This window comes from Toxorhynchites rutilus, chromosome 2, assembly GCF_029784135.1.
Source record: "Toxorhynchites rutilus septentrionalis strain SRP chromosome 2, ASM2978413v1, whole genome shotgun sequence".
NCBI classification, from domain to species: domain Eukaryota; kingdom Metazoa; phylum Arthropoda; class Insecta; order Diptera; family Culicidae; genus Toxorhynchites; species Toxorhynchites rutilus.
Window position 1 is genome coordinate 226,102,069 of NC_073745.1, and position 14,384 is coordinate 226,116,452.

Here is a 14,384-nt window from a genome sequence, read left to right on the forward strand (position 1 = left end):
TTAATCTCTTGTCAGCAATTGTAATTACTTTTTTCACAATTAGGGTGCTGAAAACTTCATTCGACTAAAACTAAGACGCAACCGGAAAACTTTTCGTCGACCTAGATCATACGGAGTCAAATAAATTTATTTTTCAAGTGTATTTTACATGAAAAAAAAACTTGCAACCTTTTTTCCCATGCACTGTCAAATGTGTATAACAAAAGACTCTGTGACTCTGTCTTTGTTCATTTACGTTTTTGGTCGACGTAACGAGAAGCAAAAATTGAAATTAAGTTTAGAACACCTCAAAAATACTGAAATTTCAGTTTCTGCTAAAATGTCAGTTGGGCCCTTATGATTTTGAACGCTAGCATTGATTTAAGAAAAAAAAACTAGTTCGTTCATTTCATCTGCTTATTTTTACTTTTAATAACAACACTTCTCCAATGTAGTGAACTTGTAAACAAAACACAATACGCTTGTGCCCAAGCTGTCTCTTTCACGCTTCAAGCAAATAATTCCCCTTCTGGTTCCTTCCGTACTGTTTTCATTTACCGCTCCTCTAACCAACTTAGTGAGGAAACGGCCTCACCTTAAGATATACTTCTAGGTGCCTTGGTTCGTGGTAAATGTTTCGCGGAACAGGGTTTTCGGGTGCTTTTACAGCATCCAAATTCGAAGGTGGTTACACGAAAAACTGTTTGCCTAAAATGGTTGCTTTTGTAAAAAGCACCATCAGGATGAAGATATAGTGTCCTGGCCGGACCAAGATTCGTGCCATTACGTAATGGCCGTTTTGGATTGGTTGAACGCCCGTAACACAATCTCCCAAAAGTACGCCAGGCGCTGCCAATCGAGTCGTATTGGGCCATACCGTCTCATTCGGTATACGAAAATTGTTGAGAAGCCACCGTAACATCAGATGTGTCAAAAAAATGGACTTCAAGGTGGTCCAGACCATGATGATGAGGGTTTGGGAAATCTTGAGGAAGATCGAAGATGAAGGGCCACTATTCGTTCAATTGTTTCACACCTCAAACGCACATTGTATGGACTTGTGAAAATATGAGATAGAATAAAGAAAAAAAAACTGTTTTACCAAACGTGTTTTCATTTAGTCCGGTTACTCATGACTCAACTGTTATTGAGTGGTGAGTCATATTGGTGATCAAAACACTCTGAACAAGAACTCCAACAAGGCATTTAAAAAAAAGTTGAATAAATTGTATTGAACAAATGATAGATCATGACGATATTGAAAAACTAATGTAATTGTTTAGCAAAATAGGAGGATGATGCTCGCAAGATTAGGTTTCATTTCACGTCGTCGACTTGTTCCGCTGTACCTCCTAGTATTACTTTGAGAACAAACTGGAAAATTCACCGCCTCTTCGAAGTTATCTGTGAGTCTCGAAAAATTTTTTGTTACTTGCCATACTTTTATACGGAATACGGAATCGAATGCTGCAAAAATTGGACGGCAGTTCCCATAATCATAACCTGAGTTCATTGTATATATGATTGAAATTTATTGCAAAACAACAACTATATTAGATTATGTAATAATTTACTCAACACTCTTTGTATTTCTCTTTTTCATTTCAGCCACGATTCCGACGGAAGGGTTCTCGGTGTTGGTATGGTTCCCGGCGAGTGAATTCGACGGAGATACGCCGTTTATACTAAATCCGTTCCAAATGGTCTTCAAACAGAAGCTTATCGTCGTAACGGTTCAGTACCGGCTTGGAATTTTTGGTTTTTTCACAACAATGGATGGTGAGGCACCGGGGAACTTTGGGCTTATGGACCAGTCAGCAGCCCTGCTTTGGATAAACAAGAACATCAAACTATTCAATGGGAACGAGGCGTCAGTAACAATCATTGGTCACGGTACAGGAGGAGTATGTGTTGGATTACATCTAACGTCTGGCGAGTGGACTGAGCAGATGTTTCATAAAGCAATCATTATGTCGGGGAGTGTGCTACTCGATTCGGTTGTTAGGACTCCTAAACATTACAGTCCAATTCTGGATGAATTAGCAACAACATACGGTTGTTATCGTAGACCGACGTCTAGTTTGGTGGAATGCCTACGACGAGTTGAAGATCATCTCCTGGTGGAAAATTCTCACTCCGAGCAATGGGGACCGGTGATAGACAAAGGGCTCAGTAACATTACCACACCTTTCATATCCGATCCCCCAATGATGATGATACATGAAGGCAAGCTGAGGAAGGTTCCATTACTTATTGGGCATACGGATATGGAAGAAGCGTTAGAACTCACAATAGGTGACATGGTGGAACACGGCATTGGAGCTGAAATGTATGAATCCCTGCTCGAAGATGCCGTAACGATGGATTTGTTCCAGATGAAGTTCAACGACTCTCAATGTGGAGGAAACATGGAAACCATTATGGATGCTGTTCAATTTCAGTACAAACCTTATCCTCCTACAACAGATCCGATGATGCTTCGAACGCGTTATATTGAGTTTGCAACCGACCGGAAATATGTGGCACCTACAATAGAGCTAGCAATGCATATGAGTCACCAGGCTGAAACGTATGTTTATCGATTCGACATCAAACCGCGCACGAAAGCAGTTCTCAACGATATTCCTGAGTGGATGGGCGTACCACACAACTTCGAGCTCATCTTCCTTTGGGGACTTCCATACTGGTTGATGCTAGCAGATCAAATGCAATGGGACAGCGCTGACAAACGTGTATCGGACATCGTGATGACGCTATGGGCGAACTTTGCCAAGTTTACCAATCCTACCCAAGTCGGCGTGTATATTAAATGGGACACATTCACCAACGATGAGCCAGGCGTGTTGATTATTGATCGATCGTTCAATATGAGCGATCATACCACGATGAATTTCAATGCGGTCAAGTTTTGGAATCACTACTATCCAAACGTAATAAGTTTTGCGGCACAATGCTGTAACGACACGTACAACAGCGGCACAAGTTACCAAAATATGTTAAGTAGTTCTGTAGTCTATAGTATTCTTGTAGCGAATTTTATACTGTTACAATCATTTATTTACATGCAAATACAATTTTTTTTCCAGACGTAACCGTTAAAAATAAAAATTTGTACGTTGTACATAACGCGGATAATATCACCCTACATTGAATGAATCATTCTCCTGCCAGCACAATCGACATTCTACAACCATCGCTGTTCGTTTCATAGCAGCGCAACTAGAGGTCGATATTGCAATGTTTTGACATCAGTTTGTTTTAAAATTGATTTCGTTGAGATCCGTTTCAATTTTAGAAAGCTTCGCGTAGCAGAACCCGGGAGAATAAAAAAGTTCTGGACATCGTCTAAACCAGGAGTGGTCGATATCGACCCCTTGGGGACGATATTGGTTTCTCAGGGGTCGGCGAAGTGTACAATTTGAACCCCAATAAATAATTAACACAAGTTCTTGTTTGAAACTCTCAAAATACAGTACAGATGTGTTACGTAATCCAACATTTTTTTCTCTATTATAGTGACTTTCAACACATTTCAGCTGGTTCGTCACTTTAACTTCCATTTTTGGAAGAATGTCGGGAGTGAGAATTGAACTCGTGATCTCTGCGTGAGAGGTATGGATGTTACCACTACGACAGATCGCCTCCACGTAATCCAACTTGATTTCTAGTAGAAAGTATTATTGTTGTACTTTTCAAAAACTCAACAAATAGATGGGCGCGCATAAGTTCGAATTAAATGAAAAATTTGGCAAGTGCATTTGGCATTTGCGATCAGAAATTTGTTAGAACTTGAATACACTCATTTACTAATTTAATTCAAGAGATTACATTAGTAGAAATAGAAAGAAAGTCACCAGGTTCATCTCATAACACTGATTCAAAAAAAAATATCATTAACGTGCGGTTTTTATATTTGTTTTACAAAAATAAATTGCCTACTCCAGTATTTGTGAATAATTTGTTTTATCATATTTACAACTAAATTTATATTTATATAATTTTACATCTATTTATTTTGTTGAATTTTGATGAGAAATTAATGTCAAGTTTACTAGCTTAACCCACGGTTGCCAGATTTCCAGATTTGTCTAGAATCTTCCAGACTTTGGTAAAATCTCCAGATATCCAGACCGTCCTTTGTCTAGTCCAGACTTTCCGCAATTTCCCCAATTTTTCCAGATAACATAACATTACTGATTTACCGAAAGGATTAGGAAACCAGACTGAACTAGCTTTCTCAGAGTACCGATAGGCATGCTGGTTTCTACAAAGTACAGGGTTTTCCAACTTTAAATTCCGAAAGTAAATTGAAATAAAACACACTTAGAATTCGAATTCCGATGAAACTTTTATTTCAAATTGAAGTTTGGTTTATACCATTATGTGTGAAATACAACATCATTCAAATGACCACCTAGGGCTTCCTCGCACACCTTGATCCGGAACAGGTGATTTTCGATGACTTTTCGGCACATATGGGGCGGTATCTCGGTCATAACTTCACGAATGTTGTCTTTCAAATGTTCAAGAGTTTGCGGAGAGTTGGCATAGACACGGTCTTTCGCATAACCCCACAAAAAAAAGTCTAGCGGGTTCAAATCGCATGATCTGGACGGCCAATTGGCATCACCAAAACGCGAAATTATGCGTCCCTCAAATTTCGTTCGCAATATGGCCATGTTCGGTCGTGTTGTGTGGCACGTGGCGCCGTCGTGCTGAAACCACATGTCATCCGTATCCATATCTTCAATTTGTGGCAAAAAAATTCGGTTAACATGCGGCCATAGCGCTCACCATTCACAGTTACCGTCTCGCAGTCCTCATTTTCAAAGAAATACGGTCCGATGACTCCACCAGACCATAATGCGCACCAAACAGTGACTTTTGGCGAATGCAATGGCCTCTCAACAATCACGTGTGGATTTTCTGAGCCCCATATACGGAAATTTTGGGTGTTCACATAGCCACCGAGCTCGAAATGTGACTCATCGCTGAAGAAAATTTGATGCGAAAATTCAACATTTTGCTGCTGCTCACCCAATCGACGTATGCCCGACGCATTCCATGGTCACCACGCTCTAATGTTTGTACCAGTTGGACTTTATATGGATGTAGGTGCAAGTCCAAATGCAAAATTCGCCACAATGATGTGTTTGACAAGCCTAATTGCTGAGCACGCCGTGGAATCGAAACATTCGGGTCATCCTCCACACTGGCAGCAACAGCAGCAATATTTTCGGCCGAACGCACATTACGATGATGCACAGGTTTCACAATATCTGCTACGGATCCAGTTTGTTCGAATTTACGCACTACATTAGCGATTGTGTGCTCTGTAGGTGGTCCATGACGACCAAAATCCGTCCGTAATGCTCGAATAACATTTGCCGGTTTTTCATCATTTTTATAGTATAATTTAACAAAATTAACACGTTGTGCGATGCTAAAACGATCCATATTGTAAAATGGCAGACATTCAACTAACGATATGACGCTTTGGTTGACAGCTATGTCAAACGGTTGTCAGCGCAGGGCTGTATACTTTCGGAAGTCCGAAATGAAAATCCCTGTATGTAGTAAAGACATAAAGTGTTTTCGAGGATTGAAGGATCTCTTGAAGCATGCTGCGACTGAGAAGCACGAAAGCAACTGCTGTGATCACGAATGTTCTCGGAGACGGTCAACACGAAGAGCCCATTAGTCATTTGCGAAACAATTCGTTCAGTTTGATTGCCGATGAATCGACAGAAATTGTCGCTTTCCTTAACTGCCGTTCTACGCATAGTTGTCCCATGTTTCAAAATCATCAACTGAGAAAAACGCAATCAAATTTTTCAAGCAAATTTGCCTACCAGAAGCATGAAGCATTTCAGTTTGGCAATACACCGGGTTTTTCATAAGCAGTAAACTATTGTCTAATGAAACGTGAAAAGTTACACTCACTTGAACCAATCAATCTTGATTACGGGCTTAAAATTCATGGTGGGACAGTTATGCTTAGAATATCAACATTGGATAATTGAACTTGATGTTGTTTTCTGAAATATTAGGAACAAATAATACGTTTTTTTGTGTTTTTCTGGAAAATTATACATGAAAACATCATTTTATAAAGAAGTGAGTGATCCGCAACACCTTTGCAGAATATAAATCTCATTGTTATTAGGCATTTGTTAACAAGGTGTACACGTGTTCTGTTAAACTTTTTTTTCATTTGTTTGAGAACTAGTGTGTTCTTTCAAACCGGAAATGAGTAGATTAACCCCCCTGAAAGTGTGACATAAAATTCTTGTACTTGAACCGATTTCTTTATTATGGATCTACAAAAAAAATATAAGGTGGGACAGTTAAGAATAGAATATCAACATGGGACAATTGAGTTTGATGTTGTTTTTTTTTTAAAGCTGGGAACGAACAATACATTTTTATGCGTTTTTTCCGGAAAATTAGGCATAATAACATCGTTTTATGAAGAAAAGTGAAAATTTTCGAAAAGTAACATGGGACAACTATGCGTAGAACGGCAGGTCAGGTAGCCGAACACTGTTTGTCCGAAGGTCAAATAATTGACACTTTTTGACAGATGAAGTTTGGTTTTAAATTTGTACAAACAATATGTTGTTTTCCACTCTTCAATTATCAACAGAGGCAAACAATGTCAAACATCGAACATGGAAAAAAACCGACTGAAATATTTAAGGTAACCTAATCATGTACCGACAGGTTCGAAGAATATTTGGCTTCGGCCAAACAGTGTATGAGCACCCTTAGTAGCCAGAACTAGCTATTGGAAGGATGATATACTGTTCGTGAATGATTGCTTTTATGACCTTATACAGTTTACCGAAACGGATTCTAGATCGTCAAATTTATTTGATTGGATATAGGGCTGATAGAGCAAGGACCATGACTTCACCAGGCAACTCTCTTGGCGCTTTGCTTGAAAGGGACTGTCCATCGCTTTTCATTATGAAGTCCGAATCATCAATTTCATTTGACCAGTCCGAATCTACTTTGGATTTGTGAAACATATTAATCATGTTGAGAACGCCAAAGTGGTAGACTAATATTTATTTGACATTTCTGTCATACATACTCAAAATGATTAACAATAGAACAAGATATTTCAAAGTGAGAGTCCTATCGATTCTTCATTCGAACATTTCACGACATTTCCGCACGGTATTGGATATTTTTTCACAAATGAGTTCATGCAAATACTAAATGATCTGAATAAAATTGCGTTTGATCAACTAAATCATGAGAGCTTGGAAAATGTGTAGGTTGGGACGACGGCTGAACAACTCATTAGGGAGTACGTAAACGATGGAAAAATATCTGTTGATCGGCTCAACGAATTTAAGGCTAATGTAATGCATCAACTTCAACTCCAACGACTCGGTTATGAGAAATCTGACCATGCTGAACCCATCCAATCTCATCAGAAGGAAACATCAAATTACCGCTATTCTACCGCTTACTGAAGATTTTCCTAATCTGGTTCCCAGAGAAATGATTCAGCCAATTGATGAGGATTTTTCCCAAAAATGTACTGAAAACCACCGAAGGTGGTTTGGTGTAAATGTCTGCAACCATCAAATTTAAGTATAATGCGTCGATATATGATAAGAAAAAAAAACTGTTGAACCATGTTTCACACATCAGACGTGAAAATGTTGATTGATTGATTGTGTTGAATTATAGAGACTTTAAATTTTTGCAATTCTAGTCCTGAGAAGAATCTTTGTGGACAAACTCAATCCAAACTCCTATTTGAGAAAGACACTTCATTGTCACTGCTCGTGAAAATGGTCAATAAAATTCTCAATTAAGTATAAAAAATGTCGCAAAAATCCAGATAAATCCAGACTTTAGATTTTCCAACATCCAGATTTCTGTTCAATACACCTTGCAACCCTGGCTCAACCCTATAGAAGGTCGCGGAAACTAGGCAAGAAATCGACACAAACTTCAAAAAACATAATATTACATGAGGAAGAACACAACATCTTTGATGAAAAATAAACTATTGAAACAGTTGGAAAAATTGGTGGCAATATAGTTGCCACTGCCCGTTAACCCCAAAAACATTGCTTGCCGTTGCCTTGTAAGCTCATTTTATTGTGCATTTGGTTTTGCAAAAAATAAATCAATATCTCTAGTGCAGCGATTTTTTTTTCGAAAGAGTTACAAAGAAAAAATATAACATTTGAAATTTTAGTTCTATTGAAGAAACTGCATTCTATTGAAGAAACTGCATGAACTTATACAACAGATTCTAAATAGAACGCTTACAATGAAAAACTTATCAACTTGTTGCATGTTCAACAAATTTAAATTAGTAAGAATTTTGTATGAATGAGACAAAAACTAGAAATAGATTTTTGTTTAAAAAGTTTGACCATAGGGGTCTGAGGTATCACTTAATTTTGAAGAAGGGGTGTATTGCCCAAAATAGTTTGAGAACCCCTGGTCTAAACAGTCAGTGTTGAGTCATAGGGTGCCACATACCACATTTATCAGATTTGGAAAACCACGCGTACAGCAGGAATAACGGATCAAAATTGTTAAGCATCAATGCAATGCATCAATGAGGTGGCTGAATTAAATGACTGTTAAAACTGAATGATGTTAAAGAAAAAATATATTCAGGAGTTTGTTCACTCAATTATATATTCTTCTTTGAATAAATATCAATAACGCCTAAAAATACACAATAGCAATATCACAGAGACGCGCACAGTCCAGAACACACACATCATGTCATCTCCGATTTCCGATTTTTTAAATCGATTCTTTGTATTCCAGAAAATCGCGAAAATCGATCTTTCTTTTCGATCTTTTTGATCCTAGAATATGTTTCGTAAATTTGTTTTTCAGTATTCATTGGTTTTATTCTCACCAAAAACCACCTGACAAGTTTCAAAAACATTGTATCCCTTTCAAGGTTGTCAAATTAGGGGTCGTAGATTACAAAATTACAAAGCACGTAGTCACGTGGAACAAGATGAATGCCCTGCAAAATTCAATTTTTCTGGGCTTTTAGGTTTCTTTTGTGACATCCATGCTGATAATCAAAATAAAATGCGTCTCTCGTTTGACTAGAAATGTGAAATAATTATTCCACGTTCAAAGAAAAGACAACACTTATATAGAACAAGCAAATGAATTGGAAAAAGGCATTCGATTCCTCAAAGATCGGTTCAGCAAAGATCGATTCTTTGGTACCGATTTAATCAGTGAATCGATACCTACGCCGTTTAGAAAATCGATCCGTTAAGATCGGTCTTTTTCTAAAGATCGCACAATCCTAGTGGAAACCAAAGCTCAATCGTCCCAATGGAAGCTGCTGAATTGGAATAAGCAAATATCGAATACAAGCCAAAATACGTGCAGGCAAATCAACTGTCAAAAATAAATTGAACAGTTAAAATGGCCGAACTTGTCGGCATAAGTGAGAGACAACCAACATAACGTCACAAAAAAAATCGAAAAACGAATATTCGTAATCCACGGAAATTCAAAAGTTGAGATTAGGGATTGTTAACCGGTTTTACCGGTAATACCGGGTCATTTTTCACTACCGAATTACCGGTAATTTTGAAAAAATCGCTGCTAGATCGGAAAAAGAAACACAGGATAGGCTTCAGCGATGAAGAACTGTCAGAAATGAATCGCGATTACAGTGACAATTAATCGATGTATTCATATTTTGATTTTAAATTATTCGATACAAAATTACTCGATTATAATTTCAGATATTCGATTATTTGAATTAATCGAACGATTAACCGACGTCTCTATTCGGGTACTCGCAAGTTAAGAGACTTGCAGTTCCATGTTCCGAGTTTCCAATCTCTAAACCGTGTTCTTTGCGTGGCTCTAGTCCGATTGTCCTGTCTCGAATTTCTTCGTGAATTTTCCAGTGCGTATATTTTTTACGGATGGCTTGAAAGTCCTGCACTAGGCCAGTGTAGAAGCGCCCTCTAAAATTTCCGCAAAAGTGCGCTTCGAGTTGCTTCGAAGAGCGCTCCTTTTTCTCTCAGCGACTCTTGTAAGTTTCACATGGCGATAGCTCGTTAGGGTTCCCAAGCAACAAGGACACTTATGCTCAGTAGCACAGCAAGGTTCGCCCACATGCTGCTCTTCGCAAATAGCACTGCGCTCCTTGTTGCCGCATTAAACTGCAGTGTGACCAACTGACAGGTCATGGGCTTTAACACAAAGAGTCGCAACGGTAACCTCAATTTTCCCACCAAAAGATTGTCATCTGAATCGCCAATCACGGCAAGCAAGAACGGTTTCTTACTCTCCGATATCGAGACATTGACAGAGGTAATTCGGACGACAAAAACAAATAGAACGCAATATTTTCGAACATTTTAATATATTTATTTTAAAAATCCTTTCGGTACGTTTATAAAAAAAAGCTTTGTTTTTTATCTTACAATAAATGGACGGATTGTTTTCAACGAGTACTTGTTCGTTTTGTTGTTACTTATCATAAATTCATCAACTCCAAATGCGGTAAGTACGGAGGTATTTCAACGTTTTTGTCCCGCTCGAAGGACAGCATATAACGGAGCATGGGCAGTGTCTGTCTGAGATAGCGACTTATGTCTTCAAATGCGGGCCTATCATTAGCATCCAAATCCCAGCAGTTCAGGCACACCTGGTACAGATCATCATAAACAAACGAAGGTTTCCCCGGTCGGTTGCCAGCACGTATACTGGCGAACAGATTGTCCGTAGTGGTCGTTCCAAATGGAGTCGCCCCCAAGCAACAACACTCCCAAATGAGCAATCCGAAAGACCAGATATCACTCTTCATCGTGTGGTTTTGAAACTTCATTACTTCTGGTGCATTCCAACGAGCAATGTCTATTTGTTGGCTTCCTTCGCCATACAGCGGGGAGCCAAAGGCGCTTACTTTCACATCAAACTTGGTATTAACGTACACTGTGCGTGCGCATAGCTTTCTGTTGACAACCTGATGTAAGAAAAGCTTATTTCAATGTTAAAGAGATAATCATTATGCAATACTCACGTTATTTTCCAACAAATATTGCATTCCATCGCATACATGACACAATATATTTATGATCACCTCCTCTGAAATTGTGGAGAACTTCACACAGTTGACGCTTTCCGGTACTCTTGCATTAAGTAACATTTGTTTCAACGTTGTTTGCATATCTTCAAATAAGACGTAGCACCAATCCGGGGTCATGCAAATGCCGAAAAAATCCAACACGTTTGGGTGGCTATCAAGCAGAGTAATTTTTCGGAATTCATTCAAGAATGAAATCTGATCTGGCTTGTCCATATCGTCCGAAATGACGTGCACATGAGCAGGAAGATCAACGCCTTCCCATTGAAGACTACCTTTAAGCACATCTCCATATTTTCCCGAACCAACTATATTGTTTATGTCGAGGTTTAAATATTTTCTGCCGTGTTTTTTGTGAGACTCTAACGAATCGATAATGTCATGCAGTTCAGCTTCGAAACCACGTTGCTCGTACACATCCGGCATATAACCATTGTTTTCCACCTCCAAAATTGGTCCCTGCAACGCCATTTCGTGATGATCCGATAGAGGTCGCGTATTTTCGGGTGTTTTGTAACGAAGATAGATGTACAAAATTATGCTTGCGAGAAGGACAATCCCAAACAGAACGCAAGCTACAGTTAATACCGTTACGAGAACTTCATTCCTCTCCGGAACGTTTGTCGAATTCACATGGTTGAAATCCGGATGTTGACGCTGCTCATGCGTAGTAGTTGTATATCGAATCTTAACAACATTGTTAAGAACGCTCACAACTCCGGTCGAAATATGAACATGTTCCCGATGAGGAATCGGTGCATTGAAGAAGTTACGATAATATTGCCCATCACCGACGATGAACATTAGTGATTCTCCCTAAAGTATAAATAATAATTTATTTTGAGAAATAGTAACAGGACACAGCTCACCTTCATCTCAACCTCAGCCGCAATATAGTAAGGAATGCTTTTTTCTTTTGATCGTTGATAAGTATCCAACAAACTTTCATCGAACTCTTGCACCAAATCATCATTAACGTAATGCACAACAACTCGATAGAAATTGATGGGACCGTTATTGTTGATGGCTTTCGGTATTTCGATTTGTATGGTGGAATCTAAACGTCTCAGTACCAATGGTTCCTCCGGTTCCGGATCAGGAATCCCGATTTCAGTTTCAGCTACCAACGATGAAGTACCTCCTCGGCCTTTTCCAGCGATTGTAGTAACAGTTATATTAAAACGCGTTCCTGGTGTAAGATTCGAAAGCTCAAACGTATGGGAATGATTGTTCACAATCCAACTCAAAGGATGCAGTTGATAGTTTGCAAAAGTGAAAATGTTTCTCGCGCTTATTTCGTACTCTTTGACTGGAACCCCATCATGAGCCGGAGGGTCCCACGAAATCTTAATGGTGCTTTCCATTTTCGCTTCAAGTACCTTTAAATTATTCACTGGTCCAGCGTTTTCAACGCCTGTTGCGTAAAAACTTTGTGCATTTGAACCACCGCAGGTTTGGTCCACATTTTGGCGGCACTTTATATTACAGCCTATATCCTCAATCACATTTGTTCGTATTACGTTCAAGCAAGCACATTGGGTATCTGATAATGCCGCATATCTGCAATAAAGAAAAGGTGTAATTCACGGATCGACATCAAGGAATTTCCAATACCTGTAGAAGTGTCGCTCACAATCACTCACGCACGCATCCAAATCATCAGTAACAGTTTCAAAACGTCCAGATCGATCTAGCTGGTAACACCCCAGGAAGAAACCTTTCTGAGATTCGGCTTGGCCGCAAGCGAACAATATGATCCAAATAACTGCACCTGTCGCTTTGACAAACTGCAGTTTAAATGACGTATTTGTTTTCTCGTACATCTCTCCCACGAATCAGTTTTGGCGATCTTGACACATTTCTAGCTTATCAAATTATAAAGATGATTCATAAAACCAAGAGGAATGCACCGATGTTTCATCAATCACAACGGACAACAATGAAGTCACACGCTCTTTTGTTTATACCCCCGCCCCTAAAAACTTCGAACGAACAGATTCTGATGAATGAATCCCACAACAAACTCATACACACAAAATTGAAGTAACTTTTTCTGCACCATATATACACGATGTATTTAGTACAGGTTTACACGGAACACATTTACAGAATATTTTAATTCAAGGGGATACTCTAGTGTAGAGACACGAATTTCGGACGTTTTTTCGAGCTCCATAAAAATGAAACGAAGAATATTTTTACTATATATTATATCATTATTTGTTCATCTATCTTTTAACAATAGAACAAAAAATATTAAAAACTAGAAAAGTTAAGAGCTGATAAAGTGAGAAGGTTCAAAAAAAAGTTGTGCCATGGCGTACACGATTCCAGCCCTTCTGGTTATCTGAAACAAAAAAAATCGAACAGATTTTGAATCAGTAAATATGCCGCTATCGCATGATCCTCGGACAAGTCAAAAACGTCTTTTTTGACAAAATGGCGGCCGTTTGAAAAACAAAAAGCGGTTTAAAATGTTTTTTCTAACGTTTCCCAATTTTTTAAAAATATCACTTTTAGAGGTTCATGCGATAGAGAGATGCCTGCAGATTGTATCCATAGACAATCCGACATGAATCGGTTCAATAGAACTTAAGATATCGTGTACGCCAGTTTGAAGAAAACTATTTTGGGGCTGTCCACAAAAAGCACTATTTTAGACATCCTCCTCCCCCTTCGTGGACAAGCGTGGACATTGACCAGACCCCTACCCCTGTTGTCCACGTGGACATTCCTGAATATTTTTTAAACTAAAAAATACCAAGTTAACACCTCGATTGCACCCTTGTTCCATTTCAAATTTATTTCATGTTAGATTTTTTATTATCAGAAAGGACTGTTTCAAATGATTTTTCCACTCACACGAACAAAAAGTTAGGAGTCAAGGGTTTAGAGGCGTATGAACTGAAAAGTTTAAAGCCTCTTTAAAATAAAGAATGTCAATAGGAATTAAGGAAGTATTCCTAAATCATTTGCTGCCGTTTGTGCATCGAAACCACCGTGCTATTCCAACAGAATAAAGCATAATTTCAAAAAAGTCAGAAGTCCTTTACATGGTTTATAGGACTGGGGCTTCGATTCTGGACTACCCTGCTTTTTTACCAGTTCCAACCCCAATCGATAACTTAGGCGGTGGTGACACTGGATGCAGAAAAGTGTTCGTACGAATTGTATGCAATAGTGAAAGTAAACAACCACATTGATTGGTGTGGTTACATTGCTTCCCCCTTGCTTCTTCGAATTAGTCAGCTTCTATAGAACAAAATTGTTTGTTTCTATTCGTACAATCAAATTT

General features: G+C 38.7%; 2 protein-coding genes across 2 annotated transcripts in view; one reads left to right on the top strand and one right to left on the bottom strand.

Annotated features, from left to right (window-relative positions):
• The window catches only part of LOC129766955 (liver carboxylesterase 1), a 31,149-nt gene extending 28,078 nt beyond the window's left edge, over positions 1-3,071 (top strand). The window contains exon 2 of the mRNA XM_055767552.1: positions 1,588-3,071. Coding sequence (XP_055623527.1) covers positions 1,588-3,071 — 1,484 coding nt within the window. The remainder of the gene's footprint in view (positions 1-1,587) is intronic.
• A 7,278-nt stretch (positions 3,072-10,349) lies between these two features.
• LOC129767607 (putative inactive tyrosine-protein kinase Wsck) lies at positions 10,350-13,114 on the bottom strand. The gene is made up of 4 exons (XM_055768655.1): positions 12,704-13,114; positions 11,959-12,649; positions 11,027-11,905; positions 10,350-10,969 (listed from the first exon to the last, which is right to left on the bottom strand). The coding sequence occupies exons 1-4, from the start codon at positions 12,910-12,912 to the stop codon at positions 10,481-10,483; spliced, it is 2,268 nt and encodes a 755-aa protein (XP_055624630.1). The 5' UTR covers positions 12,913-13,114; the 3' UTR covers positions 10,350-10,480.
• Positions 13,115-14,384: the final 1,270 nt, after the last annotated feature.